At 51.6% G+C, this 23,302-nt stretch overlaps 1 protein-coding gene across 9 annotated transcripts; it reads right to left on the reverse strand.

Moving 5' to 3' along the window:
• Positions 1–568: 568 nt before the first annotated feature.
• MIER2 (MIER family member 2) lies at positions 569–17,728 on the reverse strand. 9 transcript variants are annotated; one of them, XM_075736312.1, is made up of 15 exons: positions 17,604–17,636; positions 16,520–16,705; positions 13,610–13,730; positions 12,892–12,979; positions 12,232–12,383; positions 11,357–11,482; positions 10,554–10,677; positions 9,769–9,878; positions 9,022–9,091; positions 7,317–7,468; positions 6,494–6,575; positions 6,308–6,402; positions 5,378–5,505; positions 4,265–4,401; positions 569–3,411 (listed from the first exon to the last, which is right to left on the reverse strand). In XM_075736312.1, exons 5-15 carry the CDS (start codon positions 12,373–12,375, stop codon positions 2,936–2,938), a joined length of 1,644 nt encoding a protein of 547 aa, XP_075592427.1. In that variant the 5' UTR covers positions 12,376–12,383; positions 12,892–12,979; positions 13,610–13,730; positions 16,520–16,705; positions 17,604–17,636; the 3' UTR covers positions 569–2,935. The 9 variants fall into 9 exon arrangements, with proteins under 9 accessions (XP_075592427.1, XP_075592423.1, XP_075592421.1 ...); XM_075736308.1 differs by lacking the exon at positions 16,520–16,705 and having other exon boundaries at positions 7,317–7,483; positions 11,357–11,542; positions 17,604–17,728; XM_075736306.1 differs by having other exon boundaries at positions 7,317–7,483; positions 11,357–11,542; positions 13,610–16,705.
• Positions 17,729–23,302: the final 5,574 nt, after the last annotated feature.

Genomic DNA, 23,302 nt, shown 5'->3' on the forward strand with positions numbered 1-23,302 from the left:
CCCAGCTTGCGATGGCTGGTACGAGGCACGGGAAGGTGGGCAGGCCAGGAACAGAGAAAGGAGAGACCCTGAGAACCAGCCCCCCTGGGACAAGAGCCGTAGCCACCGGGCAGCTCACACACGCTGGGGCCATGGGAAGCACCCGCACCACGGACCTGGCTCTGGCAGGGCGAGCTGGTGGCACAAGCTCTTCACTGATCCCAGGATGAAGATGCTTCTCACCAAGCAGAAGCAGCTGCACTTAAGAGCGGGATGAGTTCAGCCTCTGTACCAGGACCTCAGGACTGTCCTGGCAGGCAATCGCGGCACCCAAGATGGGAGGACATGATCCCACAGGGCTCCAGGGTCATTACCTGGCCCACCACCTCCCAAGGACAAACCACATCCCGTGCCCTGGCCGAACATCCGCTGCCGACAGCTTCCCGAGTGCTGTGCAGGGAAAGCTGTGCTCCCAGGATGGGAGAGGATCAGACAGGAAACGCAAGGACCCCTTTTCTCACTTCTGCCATCAACGATGCACAGGGCTGCGGCATCTCAGTCTCCATAAACAGGACAGGCTTCCAGGTCACTTTCAAATTAGGTTTTTAATTAAATAAATAACGTCGAGGGGTCTTCGAGGCAGTATCACTTCACAGTGTAGGGCTTGGGGCGGGGGGGAAGGGGGGAAAGAGTCCAGCATTGGGAGCGGCTCAAAGTGAATGTGCTTTGTAAGAAGGAAAAAGAAAACCCCAACAAAAAACCAAAACCAAATCTCCTCCCCAAGTGACTCCCCCTCCCTGTCCCAGCCCTTTCCACCCCTCTCCCTTAAAAGTTATGTGGAAAAAGCGCCGCACTCATGTTGAAAGACCCCATGCGCATCTGTAAACAACACTGAAGAACATAAATAAGAGACATTTCTGCCTCCCCCAGCCTCCCCTCTCCTTTCATTAGGGCTTGAAACAAACCAAAGAAAAAAATGGTTTCAGGAAAACTAAGAATGTTCTTGGCTGATGGAGAGGAGATGCCAAGGCCTGGCCCTCCCTGGGAGGGCTGCCCGTGCTCTCACCCTGCCTCCTCTTCTCCCGTCAGCCAAGGAGCTTCCTCTCCCCCCCAGAAAAGGGGAATCACAGCCTGGGCAGTTCCACTATGGAGCGGGCACTCGTATTTGCTTTCCGTTTCCAGCAACTGGGAGCAGCCAGAGGGGAGACCTCCAGTTACCACGTCTGGCTGACAAAGTGGTGCCTGGTCAAGGCAGCTGTGCGCATCTGGGGCTCAGCGCCTCTTAGCAGAGCTGGCCGAGCACTGAAGCAAACCCCTGCTAACGCAGCCAAAACAGGTCTGGGGCGTGGAAGGTGAGAGACAAGGTCTGATCCCGCCATCCTGCGAAGCTGCCTAATGCTGTCTCCGTGCTCCCACTGCAGGGCTGAGCGCGACTTCACAGGGCCGGGTAGAAGGAGGATCCGGGGCTCGTGGTTTTAGTCATCTTCCAAATCCTCCGGCAGCAGAAGCAGCTGCAGGATCACTGCCCGAAGGCCTCTACCAAAACAAGCAAAAAACCTCAACCCAAACCCCTTCCCAAATGCAGAAAATGGCTGGAGGAAGGAACATCTGTATCAGAGCCTTGCCCAGCAGACAGCATTCCCTGCATGGAAAAAAGGGGAATGAGAACATGTGGAGTTAAGCCAGTGGCAAACCCCAGACCTGGAACACACCCGGGAAGCGAAGCAGCTCTGGACTCCAGCACACCCACAAACGTGCCACTGTGGCTCTCCGCACAGCAGCTGGCCACCTCGCTGCCAAGCAGGGCCACCTTTGTCACCTCCTCAAAACATCGCTAGCGGCAGCAAAAGACATACTTTCAGCAAAGAGCTTTTTTTTGTGACAGAGAAGGGGGCAGGGGTACCCTGTGCTAGCGCTGGTGACTTGGTGACTAGCCTTGGTGCCCTGGGAACTGAGCAACCTCCTCCTCCTCCTGCAGCTGACAAATTGTTTGAACAAGCTGGGGAGTTACAGATGTTCCCATCTGCATTTCACCCTCTTGTACTGCAGCGGTCAGCAAGGATCAAGTCATTCACCGCCAGTAACGGAAGCGGCAGCACTCCGAGGGCCAACGTCGCTCTGTGGGTCTAGAAACTCCCTTTAGTCCAAGTTCGCCACCGCCCAGCACTACAAGGAGAGGTGAGAAGGACTTTGGTGCACAGTGCTGCCGCACCACGCCGTATCCCTTTCCAAGACCTGACGCTTCTGCCAGAGGGCTGGACCAGGCCACATCCCACCTGCAACTGGTGGCGGAGCGAGCGGGGAACACACACACAGCTGCGAGAGACGTGAAAACAGCAGTGTGCACGCCTGTCACAACTCACAGCTGGGGAGTGCAGGGGAGTTGTTGGGAGGGGAACAGGGAGAACGACTTATCGCAACAATCTGTGGGTGAAGGGCCAAGACTCCTCATCGTCCTTTGGCATCGCCATGCCCCTCTGTGCAGGCAAACTGCCCTGCAGCCCGGGTGGACCGCGCTCCCTGCGGATTTCCTAAGCTCTCAGACCTCCAGACTGCACCCTCCATCCCTGCCCCCGACATGCCGGTGATACGTCCCTGTTCTCAAAGCATCTCTGCACTCAAACTGTCCCACTGGGGCCAAGGGACTTTCCCCGGTCCCGAGGGCAGGGACTCTCTGAACAGCCTGGAATTACCTGGGGTGACATATGGTCAACGAAACAGGGGGCGATGGACCTCCCCCCTCACTAAAGCCAGCCACCAGCTTTGTGTGATTGTGTCAGAACACACCGGAGCAGAAAGGTGTTTGGTTTCACTGTAGCCTTGGATCAAGGAGGATGGAAAGACGGATTCTGACCAACAGCTCCAAACCGTCCCTGTGGAACAGTGGAAGTTCCAGGATTTCACTCAGTCAGGTCAAAGTCCTTGCTGGGTCTGTGACAAGTTTGTGACTGGAGACTCACTGTGACAAAGGCTCTGACCGAGCCACAGGCGCTGGGCAAGCCTGGTGAGCAGTCAGAAAAGTATTTACATCTCCGATGCCAATGAGGCCAAAATCTGTGACCGATAAGGACACTTGCGCAGGGGCCACCACCGCCTCTGGGTGTCTGTCCAAATCCACAGGGCCAGCAATTAAAGGCAAATCCTCATTAATGTCTGCAGGGAGAGTGAAGTCCATCGTTATCGTCTCACCAGAGCTCTGCAACATCTCCTGCTTCTCTACTAGTCCTGATCCTGCCGGCGGCAGAGCATAGAGCCCTGATTCCGAGGGGGTGACAGTGTCTCGTGTGCAGGAAGCAGAGATGGCGCCCGTGGACGTCTCCTCCGCAGGGTCGAAGGAACAATTCGTCTCTGAAGGAGTACTGCACTCATAGCCCTGCCCCGATTCACTCATGCTGCCCAGGCTGCAGGCTGTGCTCTCCACGCTCAGCGGTTCTGTGCACACCACAAAGGAGGGAAACATGGGAGACGGACAGACAGAGAGGAAGAAAGGGAGGGGGACAGCAAGTGAAAGAAAGCTCGAGTGAGTCTGTAACATTAAAAAAATCAAACCCAAAATCCAGTTCAATCCCACCTAACCACAACACTGTTTGTTTGATGGCACAAACGTTACTTTATTATCGCAACCAAGATCCCTGCCAGCATGTCCCAAAGGCAGGCAAGATGGAGACAGCAGATGGGAGGCCATCAGTGTTTCCACGGAAATTAAAGGAAATCTCACAGAGACACTCCAAGATAAGCCAAATCCCAAGTCCTATCCCCTCACACGGACAGCCCCTGGGAGGTGCCTGCACAAAGCCCACCTCTGCGGTAGGACCGTGAGGGAACAAACCCATTTCGGGCTCCCCGTGAGCCTTCTCACAGCCAGCTCTCTCCAAAAGGAGCTCGCAGGTACAGCCTGATTTCTGGTGTCTTAAATCAGCCTCCAGAGGAGTTGCCTGTGTCTGGTGTGTCTGTGTGCTAGTGCAAGCACCTAACTCAGGTGCCCAAAGTTAGTGCAAATCCTTTTGCTTTGGGAATGACTTAGGCCACCCCCTCTGAGCCCGAAGCAGGAGCGACTCATTTGAAGTCACTACTGGTCAATGTAGAGACAGACAAATCTCCTTTGCTCACACCAGAATCTGCCCAGGGCTGGTATTTGACACAGCACAAAGTGAGCACACTGGCAAGGCGCGGGGAGAAGAGCAACAGCTGGATAACGGCAACGGGAGAAGGGCAAAGGAGGGTCTGTGCTGCTGAGCGAGGGAGACGAGTTATCCCCATGGCAGACAGAAGAAAAGTAAGTTACCTGTGCTCTCTATTGCTAGCTGATCTTGACCAAAGTGAGAATCCAGGCAGCCAGTTGCAGAGGGAATTGGTGGGGAGCTCCGAGAACGACTGGTGTTTTCTACTTCACCTCCATCCAAGTCATTGTCAGTGTAATCCCTGTGGGAAAAGACAGATAGCACTGCCACCACCTGTTAAGCAGAGAGCTGCAGAGAAGGAAAATGGTTACTGGGATTAAACCCCATCAACAAATAAAGCAACAGGACTGTAGAGACCTCACTAGAATGAACGTGCATCCCTTCTTGGTCTGCAGAAGGACTCTGCACTGAGGGGATTGCAGTTAACTCAGCGTGGCGGAGACCAGCCCCTGACAAACCAGAATGGGCTCTGTAGCTTTCCAAAACAGAGAGTTCTGTTGCGCAGCTCTCTCTGAGCCCCAGCCCCTTTCGTAATGAAATAAACGGTCAAATGCTCTCCCCAGGGAACAGCCAGCTTCACAGAATGACTGCAGTGGGCTGTGACAGCGTTAACGTGCCAGCAAAGAGCAAGTGATGAGAAAATATTTTACCACCCTGGAGGAGTTTGAGATTTCAGGTATTTTCCAGTCTTGCATCAGAATTTAAAAAACCAAATAATCTAAGACTTCACCTAATGTTTTTAACTTAAATATTTCATTTTGACCTTTTAAACATTTCAGTGTCAACCTTTTTGAAAAGTATTTTCTGCAATTAGCAGGCATTTCAAAGCAAAGAATTTGCCTCAAAGGGTGGCAGCAGGGAAATACATTAATTCAGACTCCAAAACACCAGAAACAGAACTTAAACTCCCTTCTCGAAACCTCATTGAACCGAGTTATTTCCTCATCTCAGTCCTGAATTCCAGACTCTAGCCTTAACTTTTGTGGACACATTTGTCTGAAACAAAACAGTCCACATCCAAGCAAATAATTGCTTTATCTTCCCTCCCACGCTAACAGTGTTTATGTTGTGAGAACATCCAGTGCATCCCTCCGTGCTCCCACCCAAGAAACCTTCTAGAGCAGAAAGCGCAGTCTTTTAAGCGGAGGTGCTTTGCAGCAGGAATCTTCACTGGAAGGTTAATATTACTAATTTTAGTGTGAGAATATTCCACGCACGTGGCTCCAGGGTGGAGGACGTACTTCTTCCTTCCTAAACGAGTCTGCTGAGTGAAGTAGTCATAGCGCTCTGATTTTTTCCACATGTAGTAATATTCCACACACTCGCCCACTGACCGGGTGCGGACCTGGGGAGAAACATCGCAGTCAGAAAGCCACGCATCAAGATGTATCTCATGGAGCAAGGACTATTCTCCCATTTAATCGGCACAGAAAATTAAGTGTGTTACAGTAATTTATATTGCTATGGACACATCTACGCTGCAGAACAGAAGCACGTACAGAGATTTTCAAGGTGGTAATCGGCCAGAGAAAGAGCTCCCCACAGTGCACAATTGTTCTTGCAGACCCCAGCGTGGGTTCACGCACGGTACGTTCGTGCAGGACTTTCCTGCGCCTCCAGTAGCACCCTTAACATCAAGACAGCAAACCTGCATCCATTTTCACTGGCTAGCATCAACATGCCCACAAATAATCAGCGATAGAACTGGACTCTCTGGTTCTGCCAACTCCCAGCACAGCAGCGTATGTCCTGGGGCCCAGCTCTCCCTACAACAGCATCTTTCATTCTAGAGGACCCCAGGGGACTTTACAAAACATCCACATGCTCAACTCACTCATTCACAGAAGTACTGCAAGGGCTGAGAGTTTGGAAAGAACTTTTGAGACTCCAGAAAGGGCTAATCAGTAATTAACTGACATCACTCATGCAGGTCAGTGTTGTTTGTGACTTCTCCCACCTGGAAAATAAGGCAGAGCAGGGCAGTGAACAGCCCATCACCTGCTAGCATGAGTCAACACAAAGCCTGGGATGGGAACTCAGCAGTCCTGAACTTCCTGCATTAGCCAAGGCTCAAAACATACCTCTGGTGCAAACACACGTGCCTCCTTCCCTTTGTCTTAGTGGGATGCAGGGGTGAGTGCCCTTACCTTGTTTGCTTGGATAAGATGAAAGTTTTTCCCATGGACCCTGAAGCCATGTTCAAAATTTCTACATTCTTCCTCGCTCCAGGCACAAAGCTCATCTATAGCAGAAAGAAATAGGAATTGGAGGAGATGTACAAATCTAGAAAGAGTTACATGTGCCTTGGTGACCCAAATACAGGAGGTTCTCACCTCTGATAACCTTCACGTTGAACCGTAGCCTCCGCAGTGCCTCTTCTGCATTGAAGTTGCATTTAACCAGTTCATACAAAGCCTAGGAAACAGAAGAAAATTACCGACAGCACGTACCTGAGCAGCATACCACAAACCAACCTGCTCATGACTCACATTTGCTTCATAAAACTTATTTTTCCCAGGAGCCACTTTGTCACTAACCCATCAGCACAGATTATTCCACTTTTCAAGGCACTGGACTACAAACCCTGGGACTGAAAAGATGCAGTTCTGCCAGCAGCTCTGCAGATTACAGGTGTGCCTCTGTGTTCCTGCAGACTTACTGTGAGAATCTAACCCATCTAGCTTAGAGGAAACAACTGCTCTGAAGGTTCTTAGCCAAATGTTCAATCTTCTGCTGGCTTCAAAGAAAAATTAGACAATACTTCAGAGGACAGATCCAAAAGGATGTTCCTGCTGTAAGCTCTGGCTCAGAGAATTTAGGATACTGGGAGAATACAGACCAAACAGTGCCCATTCTCTGCTTGCCTAGCCTGTCACACGCTTTTCACAGACATCCATTACTGTGTTGGAAGAAAAGTACTAAGCTAGGAAGGCCTGTAGTCCAATCCACTACAGCCTTTTCCTGTCTTCCCAACAGCCTCTGAGGCCGCAACTGAGCGGCACACCATCACTTATCCACAAAGCAGGAGTGGAGGATCACTGGAGTTAGGTCTCATTCTCTTTTAAGTGGATGTCTCAGGATTTCTATAGGAAACGCTGCACTGTTACGCCAGCAGCATCTGAGTATCTGCAGGCTGCAAGAAGCCCTCGTGCTTACCTGTTCATTGTCCTTCACCACCTCTCCTTCTGGCAGGCTGCTGCTAGACAGCTCGTCCCATCGCCGCTTCACTGCACAGTACAGGAACTCTTCAACCTCTCTCTCAGGGAGTATGTTTGGGTCCCAAAGCAGCTGATCTTCATTCTCATAGGCTAGCATAAAAAGTACTGAAATAAGCTAATCAAACAGAGAGTTCTGCTGCTTTTGAGAAATAGCCTGCATGTATGTGCATGGGAGAAACAGAAGGAGGGAGGAAATCTTCGCTTGCTACATCAACCTGGTACCAGAGATGACAACCATCTCTGAAGGTACTGCATTTTCCCCTCACGACTTCGGAGGCAGGTAAGCTTAATACTCTTTATACCCCTTGTAGAGTCCTAAGCACAGGCTCAGCTTGCTTCTACTTCTTCAGAGGGGTTGGTTGACAAGGTTTGTGATACCACATTCTCAAAGATTGTTGGTTTGACTCATTAATCCTGGCACCTAAAAAACTCTAGGTTCTCAGGTGTCTTTCCCAGCACACAAAAGGAGTGGGAGGCAAAGGCAGCTTTGAGCTACAACCCTGGCCTAGACTCAAGATCCTCTCCCTGTCCTAGACACAAAACTAAGCAGGTGCAAGGCTGTCCCTCCCCTGTGATAGCTTGTAACACTCCTCCATGAGCTGCTCCACCCACACAGAACAGCCAGAGCACACTGCATCGCTAAGTGATTCTTGCCCCCTTCAGCTTTCAAGGCTCTTAGTCCATGAGAACACAGCACACAACAGTGCAGAGAGATGTTTCACTAAAATAACAGCACAGAGGAAAGCAAGAAGAAAGACTCTGCAATAAAGAAAAATAGTAAGAAATACTGAGATTTTTCTATTCAGATAAAAAAAAAAACATTAGCACCCTCTCTACTTAGCTCGTTTCTATGGGCAAAGGAACCAACTCTCGTGCCCTGTAGATTTACTCAAATCAGGTCAGAGGCACTACAGACAGGGCATAAAAGATCCCTATTGGGATCTACTATCAATTTCCTTTTGTTTCACAGTGATGCAAACATACAGGTTACGGAAAACGCACAATAAATCTGTGGTTTCCAATACAGAAGGCTGAGAGCACCGATACAGTAACAGTGAAAAGTTTAGAACTATACTGGGTAAATCTGAAATAGTACCTGCAACACTGTTAACTTTTATCTCCTTGCTCAGAGTCTGCTGGGATAAAAGAACTAGGGAGGAAGCAAGTGATTTCTAAAGACGTGGTTTTCTGTTAGTCGTCTTGCTCAGAAACTCAACAAGCTGGTGCTTGCACTGGTTATTAGATGCAATCTGCAAATCAAGACACCTCCATCCACTCTGCAGACATCCTATCAAATTGGAAACTCATCAGCTCCAGGGAGTACTGAATGAAAATAACTCTGGCTACTTAAGGAAGACAGCAGAGAAAAATAAATTAGAGTATCTCCAAAAGGGTATTCCTTCTCTTTGGCTACAGCTGAGACCCCCTCCTCCAAACCTGTCACACCAACCCAGTTTTCACTGAGCTTCTGCAGCTGTATCACTAGCCTGATGCAAACAGGCTAGTTTAAAGCTAGCTCAGGCGTAGCTGTAAATTTTGGTGTCAACGCTGAGACACAGAACAGAACTGATGAACCAGGGCCCCATCAGATGCCCAGGCCAGCAGCCCTACAAGCAAACACGACACAAAGCGGGCGGCCTTACCTTTTTCACTGTGCCTGTTTAAGTGGAGGATGGGAACAGTGGCTTGGTACTGAGGTCCAACCATGATCTCCTGAAATATCACCACAGAGAAGTGGGTAAATTGAAATGGGAAATGCTTCCACGTAGGCACTGAGGTGTACTTCATGATTTAGGGACTACGACACCACGAGGCCGATTTATATATCGGCAGTCCCCACTGTCACTATTACTTCTAGGGAACCCTGACTATTTTATAGGGTAACTAAAAAGATTTACTACCAACCAGATGATACTTTGGGGACCTTAGGCATTTACATAGTTTTAATGTTAAAGATATATGACAAGCAGCTAAGGCTGGAGATAAAGAAATGCAGAAGCTCTCCTGCAACCTTCACAACCAGGATGAATTTGGAAGTCTGCTCCACTCTTTCATGTGACGGTTCCCCCTCAGTGAATCCTGCTGGGAATATTGCACAGCATTTCACTTCACAGGGCTACAGGCTGCAGTTTTAATCTATCAAGGCACAACACCATTTTCCATATGTGAACCAGAAGATAATTTCAGATACAGATTTCAAGATTGTATTAAAAAAGCCCTCTTGTAACCTGTATCTGCCACTGCCTTCCACAAAATGCAAGGTGCTGAGCAAAATAAGATAAAAGAACGAAAATTTCTTGAGGAAATATCACAGCGCTTTGGTGTCACGCTTTCCTCAGACTCAGGTGCATTGTATTAGCTCCCCTTCCCAATGCACTCAGATCATTTACCTTCTTACACTCGTTGGATGGGATGGAATCCTCCTCTGAGTCCTCAGCCATGGAGGAAGCACATGGAGATGAACAGGGCTCTTTGTCTTCATCAGCAAGGAAATTGTTTGCTTTGTGACAAAGGAAAAGATCTGTAGTTATGAAATGGTTTTGTTTCGGGGTTTTGTTGTTTTGGGGTTTTTTTCCCCCTATTGCTCTATGTTCCCTGTCCTTCCCTTCGTTTTCTGTCCTAAAGTTACTTTCAGCATGTTCCGCAGCGACAACTTACTCGTATTTTAATTTTCTCCTTTTATTTAAAAGGATTTGCACACTTGCCACATGGGTGGTGCCAACCAACCTGGGGAGCTCAGACTCCTTCATTTTGCAGGCTAGCAAAGGAATAAGATCACTTTATACTGAGTCTCTCTCTGCACTTTGGCTTCCTGCGTATTCTGATATTTAGGAACAATATATCGCACCACTAGCACTACTGAATTTATTCACTTCTAGAGATGTCAGATCAGGTACTGGTCTTTCAGACTGCACTTACAGCAGGTAGCAAAACAACTCTCACGTTCTCAATGTTATGAGTTACAGCTAAAGACAATTCTCTCCTCATCCCACTGCTCATTTACGCTCTATCATGTCCTAACCACTGGTGCTCAGGTTTATTTGCAGCCCCCAGAAGGAAAGTGGAAAAACCGATGTCAGGAAACTTAGTCACAAAATAAAGAAAAACATTCTTGCCCTATTCTGCATCTCACATCTAAGTAAAAACCAATTACTTAGAAATTAGCAACACATACAGCCAGGCTGGGTTGGGAATAGGTCCGATGCATCGTGGGACGTGACGGATGGAGTCAGATCATCAGCTGAAGACTGTGTCTCCTCCTCTTCTTCCCCTGAAAGCAAATCCTTCGCTATTTGTTCCTTTTAACAACAACAAGAAAGTGAAAAATATTTTTAAATTAAAAAAAAAAATATGGGGGGGTGAGGGGGGGTGAGGCCTAGAGTAAAGCATTTCTGGCCAAAGTTGGCCACATCCGCAGATCTCCTCACCCTCCCATAGCTTCTCCAAAGACAGATTCCCTCTCACGCTCCCCACCACCCCTAGATTATCTCCCTTAGCCTAGAAGCACTTCTGCAAGTGCCAAGAGTAGCTTCCTATGGAAGCAAGTGGTCCTTTCTGTGGAGCTCCACCCAAAGCAATTATCTCAAAGATCGTGGAAGGCAAGGGGGGAAAAAAAAAAAAAAAGAAAAAAAAAGAAAAAAAAGGCAGCTTTCTACAAACTTTAGCTAGAACAGGAGACTTCAGCTGGGAAGATACAAACCTTCCCTGACTCTCCACAGTGTAAAGACTTGTAACCCAAGTTCCATAAAGAGTTTTTACAGGGTTCTTTTTAAAACAGTTATCCTTTCTCCAGTCTCCTCTAAAGTCTTTACGTTCAATTTCTGCGCCTGGCATTCCTCACTGGAACACCAGAACTCTTCCCCCGGCATTAATCAAACCCCACCTGGAAAGAGTTACTAGATCTCGAGCTCCAAGACAGTACAGTAACCTACAGGACAGGCCAACAGCATACACCCAAGCAGAGAGAGCTGCTCTTACCTTATCCAGAGTCATATCTGGGAGATTCGGAGTAATATCATTGCTCTCGCTGTCCTGCTCCGAGATGGGATCAGATGCCTCATAGCCATAAAGCGCAAGCAGCTCCTCAAATGGCATTTCACTGCTCTGAGCGAGAGGAGGACAAAGCTTCATCAGGAATGGAACAATCACCGAGTACAACACCAGCTGTAGTGAACACAGAGATACGCAGAGGCAGTCAAGGCAGCTCTGCTCTTCTGGGGGCTCTGAACTGCCTGGGGTAATGCTGCGTAATGAAGGAGGCATGGTCTATCAGGACCCACCACAACCTGTTCTTCTCAAACGTATACAGAAGCCAGAAACTTTCACCCCAAAGCAATACAGTCAAGGGCATTTTTAAAATATACTTATTTTTTATACCAGATTTCATGCTGGTGAAGAGATACCAGACAGCAGAACTGTATTTATACCGAGGAAGGAAAGGAGCAAATCCCTCAGCCTTGTGCCTGACCTGAAGAGACAGCTTCCGTCCTCCAGAACACGCTTTGTGTTCCCCTGAGGCCTCCAAGGGACCACCCACAAGACCACATCACCTCATCTGTGTGGTTCCTCCACTGTGAAACGGACACACACCCAACAGCTGATGGCTCTTCAGCAAGGCGAGCGCAGACCACCTCGTCTTGGCAGAGGAAGACTCCAAAATTTACTGCTGTCACCTGTTGTCAAAATCATTCCTTCCTATCCAAATGCAAACCTAAGACTTGCTGATGGGTGGACGCGTTGCCAGCTGGGCAAGCAAGTCAGACTTTCGTACAAAGACCTTTGGTACCAGTACTGTAAAAGCAAACAAGAAAATCCAGCAGGTAATTTCCTTTCCCCTCCCTTTCTGCCATTACCTGAGAGGCACTGAAAGTCTTCTCCAGCTCTTCTAAAGATTTCTGCTTCTCCTGAGTATCATCATCATCGTCCCTTTCTTCCCGTACACCATAGTTCTGTGAAAGGATCTCTGCTAGGTTCAGTCGATGATCAGCTGAGCCCATTGACACAACTGCAGGGATTAGAAGAAGTTGGGATACTAGCACCACCCTGGACCAAATCTGCAGATGCAACAAAGCTTGGGACGACCCCTGCTAGTGTGCGCAGCCACGATAAGCCAGAGGAAGAGATTAGGTAGAAAGGAGGGAGAGGGGCTGGGGAACACAACTGAAAAGTCACTCCGTGAGCACTAAATTGCAAAGCCTGGTTCTCTGCGCATTCAAGTCCTACAACTGACTGAAAGCTGAATCTGAAGGTTTCCCAAATCTTTGTCTCTCTCTCGACTGGATTCGTTAGCGTCATAACATGGGAACGCACACTACAGCCTTCCCTTCGCCCGAAGCATTTTTAGGATAATTACCCCTTATTGCAAGAATGGGTAAATGGACACTTGTAGGAGCTTTGGCATCTTTAAGACTTTCCTGCTCTGTCAAATGGCATGGGGATCAACCAACAGGTTCGGACGATGTTGGGAGGAGAAGGGAACAGACAGGCTGATCACATACTTGAACTGTGGCTACCTGCTGCACTCTGAAGGCCAGGCTCCCCAGGACATAGACTGTGGGCTGGGTACGGCACCACCCTCGGACTCTGCCTGCCAACCGAGGCCTTCAAGAAAAGAGAAAAAAAAAGGCTGAGACATCTCTTCTTAAACATGTAACACGCCTCCAGCCTCATAACCCCACCAACAAATGCAATTAATGTAATTTCAAAGCAAAAGTTAACAAAAAAACCACACAGGGTAGCATTAGAAACTGTGCTGTGCAAAAAGAGCTCTAGTCAAGTGTATTTAGCAGCTCTTCCAGGGCTCCTCTCCTCCGGATTCATCACCTTCCCCTCAGTCTCTAACTGCAAATGGCGGTGCTTCCATTTCATCTTTTTTATCTTCAGCACTCCACTAATTATTTATCCTCTCTCCAGTTTAAGACCTCAGATCCTTATGCCTTACATTTTCCACGTAAAACAAGAATTTTGACCCTAAGCCATTATTCTAAATGCACACCTCATGCTTGTTCGAACACAGCATTGTTATGAACTGACCCACTCTTTGGAGAGACAATGGGAAGCAGCCGGCCAGAACACGCTGGCTTCTCCCTAATGCCTCACCACATCCAGACGGCTCAAAGGGGCGAGCAAAGAAATTCAGAGCTGAGCGGGCAGCGAAGGAGTCTGGTAGGACTGCGAGTGACACAGGCGAGGTGGGAAAGGGTGAGACAGGTAGACACCGAGAACAGGCACCTGCTTTCTGGCATTCAGTGCTCGGTCAGAAGTTCAGGCAGCAGTATGGGCTGAGGCCTGGAAAACAACCCAGAACATCTGCTGCTCCTTGGGCATGGAAATGCTGTTCATCAAGTTCAGCCTAGGCAGGGAGCAAGCAGGTAATTAACCAATGCCTTTGGGTGACTGAGAGCATCCAACTGCGGAAGAAAACCATAGCGTCAGTCCCCCAGTCACCAACGACGTCTTTTTATGATCCTCAGCCATTAATAGTCTCAGCCGTGCACCAGCACTCCTCACTTACTCAGCGGGAGCCGGGACATCTGCGACGTCTCAGTATGAGGCTCTTACAACTTATTTAAGAAAACACAGGACAGCTTCACATGAAAATTCATCCTCTAACAATAGAGCAAAGTATACACCAAAAAAGCCACGGCAGACTTTGGGTTCTGAGTTGGTGCCTTCAGGTACTACCACATATATTGCAAATTCCGTAACGACTAGAGAGGCAGTCATTTCCTAAGTAGAATTACCACTGAGATAACGGTTGGCCTGGAAGGCAGCAGAAGATACTGCCGTACGAAAGAAGGACCAAGAGGGAAGAAAGGAAAGGATCTGTGAAGCAGCTGTGGAATTCTTGCTTCTTCCTCTAGCAGGACTGGCGAAAAAAGCATGCCTCTAGTCCAACTGGAGCATACACCGCGCGCTGCAATTCACCATCCCCGAGCGTCTGATAGCCCCACCGGAGACCACTGTGGCTGCAGGCAGACCCCAGCGACCGTGCACGCTAGAAGGAAAGGGAGGAGTTTATGGGATAATGAAAGAAGGGGACGGAAAGGATTCGGACAGCCTCCATTTTGAGGACAGTCATACCAGGAAAGGGCTTCATAACTCAGGAAAGTCTCAATGCCCCTTTGTTGGGCCTTGCTGGAATGCAACCAAGTAAAAAACCTCCTTGAACAAATCCTTCCAAGCAAACAACCCCAGTTTCATGAAAAAGATGAGGGCGAGGTCTACGCTTACTGCCTCTAGTCCTGAGCGATCTCCAGAACTCTTTCCTGAGACAATGGTCTACATATCGATTGTGCCTCCTTCACACGGGGATCAATAAGGAGCCGCATGCCAAGGATTTTGAAAACAAAGACTGAAACTGTTAGCAGTGGATGGGCTGGCTTGAAAAGATGTCAAGAATACTTCAGGAACGATGAGATCTTATGTTAATGATCAGGTGCTGAAACGAAGAGTAACAGCCAGTACGACAGGATGACAATTCAGTAACTAATCATGAGTTTATTTCCCCAAAGCAGTAACGTAACATTAGAGCAAGAGGGAACTGCTGCGAGCTGAGGTCACCGTAAAATAACTGGCACTGCTGCGTTTGGGCAAAGAAACAAGTGATAGACAAAGCAAACGGCCCATTCCACACCCAAATTTAAACACGTATGAAACCAAATGATCCCTCAGATTATTTACAAATCCAGAAGACCACAGAAACAAGAGTCAAAGTCAAAGGAGTATGGGAGAAAGGCAGGTTTGGCTTAAATACGAAAATGACGACAGAGAGAATATTCCCGATTACACCGATTGCCGATGCCAGGCGATGTGGAGGTATTTCGTTTGAAGGTCGTGGTCTGACACCTCAAATCCTAATGTCACACAGAAGGCAGAAAACGCAACAGCATTACATCCATCAGAAAGACAGCAACACCAAGGCGCTACCAGGCATCTCCAGGTCAAGAACGGTTCTTGGCCAAGGTGTAGATGCTCCTATTGCTGGTGACGGTTTTGGTCACCATGAAAAGGCACAGTGGTGAACTCCATTAATTTTAACAGCGTAGCATGATGCTGGAAAATGACTCCTACATCCATGGGCCGTTTAATCGCGGGGCAGGGGGAAAAGGGAGACTAAATTCCTTTAATCTCACTTTACGTTTCCCAGCAGCTGGTTTCCTTCCACCAGTCTCCGCTTCTCAGGCATGAGAATAACTTTCCTCTCAAAAGTTACACAGAGGTTGACCAATTACTCACTCCCACATTTGTATTTCTGGATGACTCCGGCACTCCCTCCTTAATTCTGGACTCAAGTTTTTGAGCACACGGAACAAAGCAACAGCCACCTTTGAGAAAATGCAGGCAGAGGAAGAGCCTGAGCTCTTGGCACTGACAAAGCTGTTTCCTAGTGCAAGGCAGATTGTTTGTCCAGAGAACTACCAGAGAAAACCCTTCAGGATGAAACCACTCTCGCAAGAAAGTGAGGAAAAAGAGGGAAGGTTTCCCTTTCCAGTGTTACTGCTTTAATAACTAACGTGGTTTCCTGAGCTAGTTTAACACGTATTTCAGACTCAGCGCGAGAAGCGTTCCTTGTTCCTTTGCCTTGTCCATACTACCTGGCATGGGTCCGTTTTCTATGAACTCCAGCTGTAGCCAGAGGGAAGTGGTACGGATGGAAACGGATCTGCAAGAGCAAAAATGAGAGCAAGAACTGAACGCAGGACAAGACACACAGGTAATCTCCTGCACTGCTCAGGAAAATCAGCGCCCAAATCACACACTGCTGCGATGTCACAGCAGAGATTCTCTGCAGTTCCAACCTCTTCTGCAAGACCGTGACGGCTCCTGAATCTCCCCCAAGACAGAGACCTGCGCGCACAACGGCAAAGCGGCGCAGCGTGCCAGGGCGGCGCTTCAGCGCCTCACGTCAGCCCAGCTATGCGCCGAAGTAACGCTTCGGCACAGACGAACGCAGCGCCCTTCGTGCTCCACCAAAGGCGGGAGCGAAGACCAAACCATCCCGGATGGGACGGCAGGCAGGCCAGGTGGCACCTTCCTCACGCAAAACGCTGGAATACCCTGAAAGCGAAGCCCTGCCGTCGAACAGACGTCGTCTCGGTTAGCGGCGTTCTGAGATCCTGCGACAGAGCAGCCAGCTACCTCGATGTCTTCCCAGCGTCCTTTTCCCACGTCGCGGTCACCACAAGGATCCCGTGATGGAAATGAAGCGTGGATGTGCCACGACAACCATTACGACAGGACAGGGATATTTCAAGGATGCGTCAAGACCCAACAGGGAATGGCATCACCAACCGTAAGCGCGGTGGAGCGATGGCAGTAACGTTTCTGCAAGACGCACCAAGACAAACACGGCGTCGCAACGGGGAGGCAGCAGGAGCGTCCTGACCCGGCACCGGAGCACAAGTCCCCCTCGCCCGCCCGCTCCCTTGGCAGGACGGTTCTCCCCGTCCCTCCACCCAGCCGAACCGCTCCCGCCACCTTCCCCAGCGCTCTGCCATTCCCGCTTTCCCGACCTCCGTGTTCTCCGGCTGCTCAGGCCCCGTCACTTACCTCCATCCTTTGCGAGCCCCTTTCCAGCAGCTCCGCACCCCTCTGACCCCGGCTCCCCCGTGACTCCCCCCGACGCTGTCGGACCCTGCCGTGCCAAAGCCTCGGGGGGCTCCCGCTTCCACCTCCACCCCCGCGCCGTTCCGCCAGCCTTCTCCAGCCCCCGCAGTCCCTCCCGCCGGCCCCGGCGCATCCCCCGGCCCGAAGCCCCTTTAAACACTTCTCCCGGGTCCCTCACCCGCAGGTTCGGCCACGGGCCCTCCGCCGCGGGCAGCCCCGCGGGCCCCGCTGCTGCCTCCTCCGGCACCGGCGGGAGGGCAGAGCCGGCGCCGCTCCCCGGGCTCGGGCGCTGCCCCGCCGCCCGCCCCGGCTCTCCCGCCGGGTCCCGCCCAAGCGCCCCTTCCCCTGCCCGCCCCCTCGGCCGCAGGCCGCCGCCCCGCACCTCGCCCCGCTGCCGCCCAGGGACCGCGGCCGCGCTCCCTCGGCCCCGGCGCCCCTCGGTTCGAGTGCCCCCGCCCCGGCGGGCCCGCGCCGCCCCATCCGCCCCGCGGCCGCAGGACCGCGGCCCCGAGCCGCCGCCGCAGACCCGGGGAGCCCCCGGTGTGCCCGTCCTGCCGGGGGAAGCGCGGGAGGCCCGACGCCCGGCCCGGCGCGACCCCGGCGGCGCCTCACTCACCTCCGCCATGGCCGAGCGCGAGCGGCGGGGGGGTGGGGGGGGGCGCGAGCCCCGGATGCGGCGGCGGCCGCTCATTGGCTGCGGCGCCGCGAGGGCGGGGGAGCGCCGAGGGCGCGGCGGGGCGGGCGGCGCGGGGCCGGGTCAGGGGGCGGGGTCAGAGGTCAGGGGGCGCCGGCGGGGCCCGGGGCGGAGGCCGGGCCGGGGCCCTTCCCCCGCGGCCGGAGGCGCCGCTAACGGCCGCTCCCGGGAAGCCGGGAGTCCTTCGGGCCGAGCAGCCGCTGCCGGCACCTCCCGCTAGACGCCCCCGCGAACCGGCGTGGGGAGGCCACCGCCGCCTGCTCGCTGGCCCGCAGCAGCGCTCGCCGAGCGTCGGGCCAGGCCGCGTAATCCGCGGCCAGACCCGCTTCGGGGTCGTTGTCGTGAAGGGCCGCGGGGCTCCCGGCGCCCGCAGAGCCCCGGCGAGTAAACGGACAGACAGCGGGACGCGGGTGCCTGCGGCACACGTACCCCGCGACGCGCCCGGGGCGCGGATTGTTCTGGAAAGGGGGTTTTACCGCCCGAGATGCCCGCGCACGCGTGTCCGTGTCCCGTGAGCCGTGGCCGGCAAGGGTACAAGGCCATGGCCGGGCAGAGCCCCGCGCTGCGCTCGGCTGGCAAAGCCCCAGAGCCGGGTCACGGCACAGAAACGCGCCGGGGCCGCGCGTGTCGGAGGGTAAAATAACGCTCACAACCTCCGCTTTCCTAACCGCCGAGGTTAAGGGATGGCAAAGCCTGAATCTGCAGGAAAAACCTTCAGTGCCCCTGACTGAGCAACTTGGTGATAAAATTCCCTGCGTGTCATTTAGCAGGCACAGGAGAGGGAAATGGGGGTAGGAGCCCAGGAGCGGTGCCTGCCTCGCAAGGACCAAAATGTAAACGTCGTTTCGTGGTTTCCTGCCGTGGCGGTACTCGGAGAACACCAGGGATGCACTTACAGAAGCTTATCGATGGGTCTTTCCAGTTCTGTTTAACTGATGATAAGCCACGCTTCTTCCACACGCTTCGCCCCCCTTTATTTCCGCACATCTCCAGGGCTCGCGGCCACGGGCCAGCGCTTTCCTCAAGGTGCGCATCGATGAGCTGCCAACGCCATTAGCAGGACACGCAGCTACGTTTGCCGCCACGTCTCACCATTTGCTCACGTCCAGTAGATCGTCGTTCAGCTCAAGCCGATGCCTCTCAGGCTGCGACCGGGTCCAGCCACGGCGCTGTGCTGGTGGAGGCTTTTTAGCGTTCAGTGACTGGGAGCAGCCTCCGCGCCCGGCACCCTGGCAATCTGCTCTGCGTCAGGCTTCGCTTACGCTTTTGAGCTCAGGAAAACAAAGTGTTATCAAGTGCTTCTGAAGTGGTGGTGGCCCTCGAGCTGAGAACCAGAGCACTTCAGCAGGCCTTTATTCCCTCGCACAGATCGGTCTACCTCTTCTCAAAGGACTAACAGATCGCAGATGCTGTTTATTCAATTAAAAAAGTAACCTTGTCTCTAGCTTTCAGAGAAATTTCCACAAAAAAAATTGCTGCTTTCTGCCTTGCTCCCAACAACGCAACCAGGTGTTTTGTCACCACAGAAAGCAGAAAGGCCTGGATTTGTGATCAGGACTTGGGGGGGGAGTCCGCTGCTCTGTGGCATGAATTTTCGGGCCCTCTGCCTGTTTCCAGTTTGCTCCGGGAGCCGTCTTGCTGGCCTGCTGCGTACCCAGGTGATCTGGGAAGCGGTTCAGGCAGCCCGTGGCACTGGTTGCCCACAAACCGCCGTGCCCATCCCACGAGTGCTCGGCACCCACAGAGACCGCAGGCTGGCTGCAGGCTCTAGCGTGAATTCACATTCACGCTTTGATATCAGCTTTCCCTCGGTCTCGCAAAGCAAGCTTCGCTCTCCCTAACATTTGGAGGCGAGGATTCACTGCAGTAAATTTAATTCTTCATGACAATTGCCCAGCTCTACTCATTATTTGGGTGCTGTGCCAGGAGCTCAGCTCTACTGACCCAGAGCAGCGTCCACGTCAACTTCTGCTGCTCCATTTAATGACTGCAGTGACAGCTGCCAGGCTGAGTCTCTCCAAGCGGCTGCGCTTCCCTGAGGGAGCGGTGAAACGCTTTCCAGTGACACTTCCATTGCCCAGCACACTAATTTCTGTCCTCAGAATTACCAGGTGCAGTGATTCTCCATCCTGCAGCCACTGCCAGACTCCAAAGACAGCACACAGCCCGTTTGTGGTGCCGGGCTGCAGAGCAGTTGGTGTGTGAGCAAAGGCAGCCCCACATCAGCACAGTAAGTCAGAGATTTTAGCACCTGACATTCAGTATTTTGAAATTTTCAAAAGCCTTTGAAAAACCTGAAGGGCATGTGAATACAGGGTGGCTTAGACTCGGGGTGTTTGCAAGTGATTAGTCACAATGCTCCAACAGCACGCTTTCTTACAATTGCTGCTCTGCGGACGAAGATGACAAAACTTAGAAGGGTGAAGTGGCTTTAGCTGAATCCAGGGTCGATTTGGCTGCAAAACTGCGCTGGACCTAGTCTTTTCTTTCTCTCCTCTGCCTGTGCTCTACCGGTAAGCAATGCTGCTTCTTGGAAAAGCTTTACAGCCCTGAGACAAACGCCAAATACTTTTTCACCTGACACAGTTCAGCAATGGGGTGTGTAGCTGCAAGGGGTTGTAGATATAAAAAAAAAAAAAATTTACACCAGTTCAAAAAGCAATTTTGATAGGAAAAAATAAAAATACATCAGTATCGGGAAAGGACTGACCCTGCCTAGGGAAAGCAGAGGTTTGTGTCTGGATGCGTCCTGCCACAAGGCAGGCATCTGCCGAGCGAAGGATGGTCTAAAGGCAGAGGAGGTGATAGAGCTGTATGTATAAGCTTTGACTATAAAGAAACACTTGTTTTCCTGTTGGTTGTGGCTGTTAACAGACAAACAGCTTTTAACACTTAAAGTAATTATGAATTAAGCTTTAGAAAAGCATCCATTTTCATGAATGCTAGATGGAGCTATGCTACTCACAAATAATGTCCTAGTTTAGGTTTTCAGACAAGCGTTTATACTTCTAAAACATGCGAGCTCCTCAGGATCTACCAGTGCTGTCAGCTATTTATTGACCACGTACAATTTACTCGGTCCCGTTCCAGGTTCATTAAGGCACATGTCCACCCGAGCGAGGCCAGTTGATGGGATGGGTGGGTTAAGGTGATGTGTCATGGCTAGCGTTCCCTGCTTGTACCTGTTATCCCTCCCAACAGGCTTCCGCTTCAAGTCATCACAAAGCCACAAATAGAGTTTATTTACAGTCAAAATACTTATTATATAATAGTCTTTGCAGGGCTCACAAAAATATGTGCAATATCCACATCTGTAAGTGGATACTTTTGTACCCAATGGCTATATCAGCCACTGGTGCCTGAGAACCCTTGATAAATGTTAGGCCAGGCTTACGGAGCTCATCTCAGTGGTCCCGCAGGAGCGGCTCACACAGACCGTTCTCCCTTTTGAGCTTCCTCTGCCTGTGGATCACAGAGTTGACGTCTCTTGATCCCGACACCTTGCACCGCAGGACAGTACCTGATAATCGAGCAAGTCTCACTCTCAGCCCGACAACACCGACAGGTCTTAATTTGGGATTCCTGCTGACCCCACGCTAATGATTCTCTTGCGGGGTAGACATTCACCCTTAATTGCAACGCAGTGATGAGCCTCCTGTGGGGAATGTCCCTGTAACGTTCAATCCCATTATTACTGATCTTATCCTTCTCAGAGTTGACAATACCACAGCCCTGACACGGCAGCCTGATCCAGTTCAAAAATTATCTTTCCAACAGTTACGAGGTCTTGGAAAGACGATGTCTGGAGCAGAGACTTCCCACGCGAGGCTCGGGCCTCACCGCCCGCAGCTTCTACAATTATCGTGCCTGCATTGGCATCCCAAATGGATAGTATTTTCTCTTCCCTCCCTCCTGCAACAATCCATAACTTTCTAAATTCACCTTCAAGACCATCTTGACAAAGTATTGATTTTATGACGTTGCCATGGGAGCGGGAAATTCGGTGCAGCTGCCGAGCTCGCGCACTAGGGATTAGTCCTGCAAGGCAGATAACAGCCAGACTGCCATCCCATGTGCTGGAATACAGGATGGCATCGCAGGTGCAGGCGGGAAGATGTAACTTGACAGCAGTTCGAGTAGCCACGTCAAGGGTTTGCAGTTACGCAGCCTTCGCATCGGCGCGGCCTGCCAAACAAACCAGCCGTGGGATGGTAAATCCTTTCAAGATGTCGACTTTCTGAAAAGGCCAGCGCCAAGAGAACAGACAAGGCGTGTTTTCTTTTTCCTAGCACACTCTGCTGGTGTGATAACAGCCGGAGTCAGCGCCAAGGGGAACAGCAAAGCTGCACAAAGCCTCCCCTGCAACAACAGAAGGACACGCCGTCAGCTCACTGGCGTATCACACAATACCCTCTTGACCTCCCAGACTGCAACCTCCCCAACAGACCCTTTGCTTTGGTGCTGGTGGGACCGATCCCGCATCCAGTGGAGTTCCTGTATTTGAAATATAGGCTGAGGGCAAGTTCCTGTCCTGTGATTTCCCTACCTAATTGCCTGCATTGAAGTGCTGTGGAAGTAACAACTATAACTGCTGCTTGCAAGGAAAACCAGAGAAGAAACAAGCTAGTGTCTACACAGATGCAGAAGCATCCAGAGCCGTCTAAATCCCAGCTTTGATTGCACTCATACCAGCATCACTTCCCTACAGCCAAAGGCAGGGGTGGGCTCTGCTGAGCAGAATCCTACCCCAAACCCATTTCCTGAAGAACAGGGACGTGGGACCAGCCTGATAAGAAATGCAGACCATGCCAAAAAGGGCAAGACACCACAAAGTCCTCCTGGTTCATCCCTCCTGCCCCGCAGCACTTCACCCTACCTTTGCACAGCACAGATGAAGCCCTGGGCTCGGGGGGGGGATGCGGGGACAGGGCTGCCTGCACCTCTCCAATCCCAGGGCCCAGCTCCAGCCAGTTTGTGGCCACAGCCAAGAAGCCACCACCCCCCCCCCCTACGCAAGGGCCTTAAAAAGCTCTGCAGGTGCCCCCGGCCCGGACTGCCCAGCCCCACTCGCTCTCCGGAGCACCCCCTTGGTGCTGGGGGTTAATCACAGAGTTAAAAAGCCGTAATCAGCAGGGGATGCTCCCCCCCGCTCTGTTCCCTCTCTAGCACTGCCCACAAATGTTTCTTGTTATGTCAAGTAATTAAAAGCAGGTGCTTGCCGATGGATGCACGGAGGCCAGCCTTGCCTGTGATTCTGTGACTTTGGTCCCTGTGCGGCCCCAGGAACCCCCCCATCCGCCCAGCCGGGGGGGCTTGACACCCTTCCAGCCTTGGGCTGTCTCCGCCAGCCCTCTGCCTGTGCACACACACACGTACCTGTGCACACACGTGTTCCCGGGACCCCCCCTGCACGCTCACCCCTGTGACGCTCCCCCCCTGCCTTGCCCCGCTGCCAAAGGCGCAGTCTCAGATGCTGCTTGGGGGGCTGCGCGTGTGCCACCCCGAGCTGGCGACTCCAGGAGAGAGCTAAATGAAGCAGCGCTGATGAGGAACTTATTAATTCGGGTGCCTGTCAGCCTTACAGGATGATAAAACACTGCATCCTGCTGGAGCAGCGGGAT

Source organism: Balearica regulorum, chromosome 26 (genome assembly GCF_011004875.1).
Source record: "Balearica regulorum gibbericeps isolate bBalReg1 chromosome 26, bBalReg1.pri, whole genome shotgun sequence".
Lineage (NCBI taxonomy): Eukaryota > Metazoa > Chordata > Aves > Gruiformes > Gruidae > Balearica > Balearica regulorum.

What these genes read in the sequence shown, in the direction of transcription:
- MIER2 (XM_075736308.1), bottom strand. Translation starts at nt 12,375, where the DNA reads ATGGGCTCAGCTGATCATCGACTGAACCTAGCAGAGATCCTTTCACAG. An exon ending in AGACTTTCAGTGCCTCTCAG is followed by an intron (nt 11,543 to 12,231) that starts GTAATGGCAGAA and finishes TGTTCACTACAG; the next exon opens with CTGGTGTTGTACTCGGTGAT. An exon ending in CATCCAACGAGTGTAAGAAG is followed by an intron (nt 9,092 to 9,768) that starts GTAAATGATCTG and finishes GTGATATTTCAG; the next exon opens with GAGATCATGGTTGGACCTCA.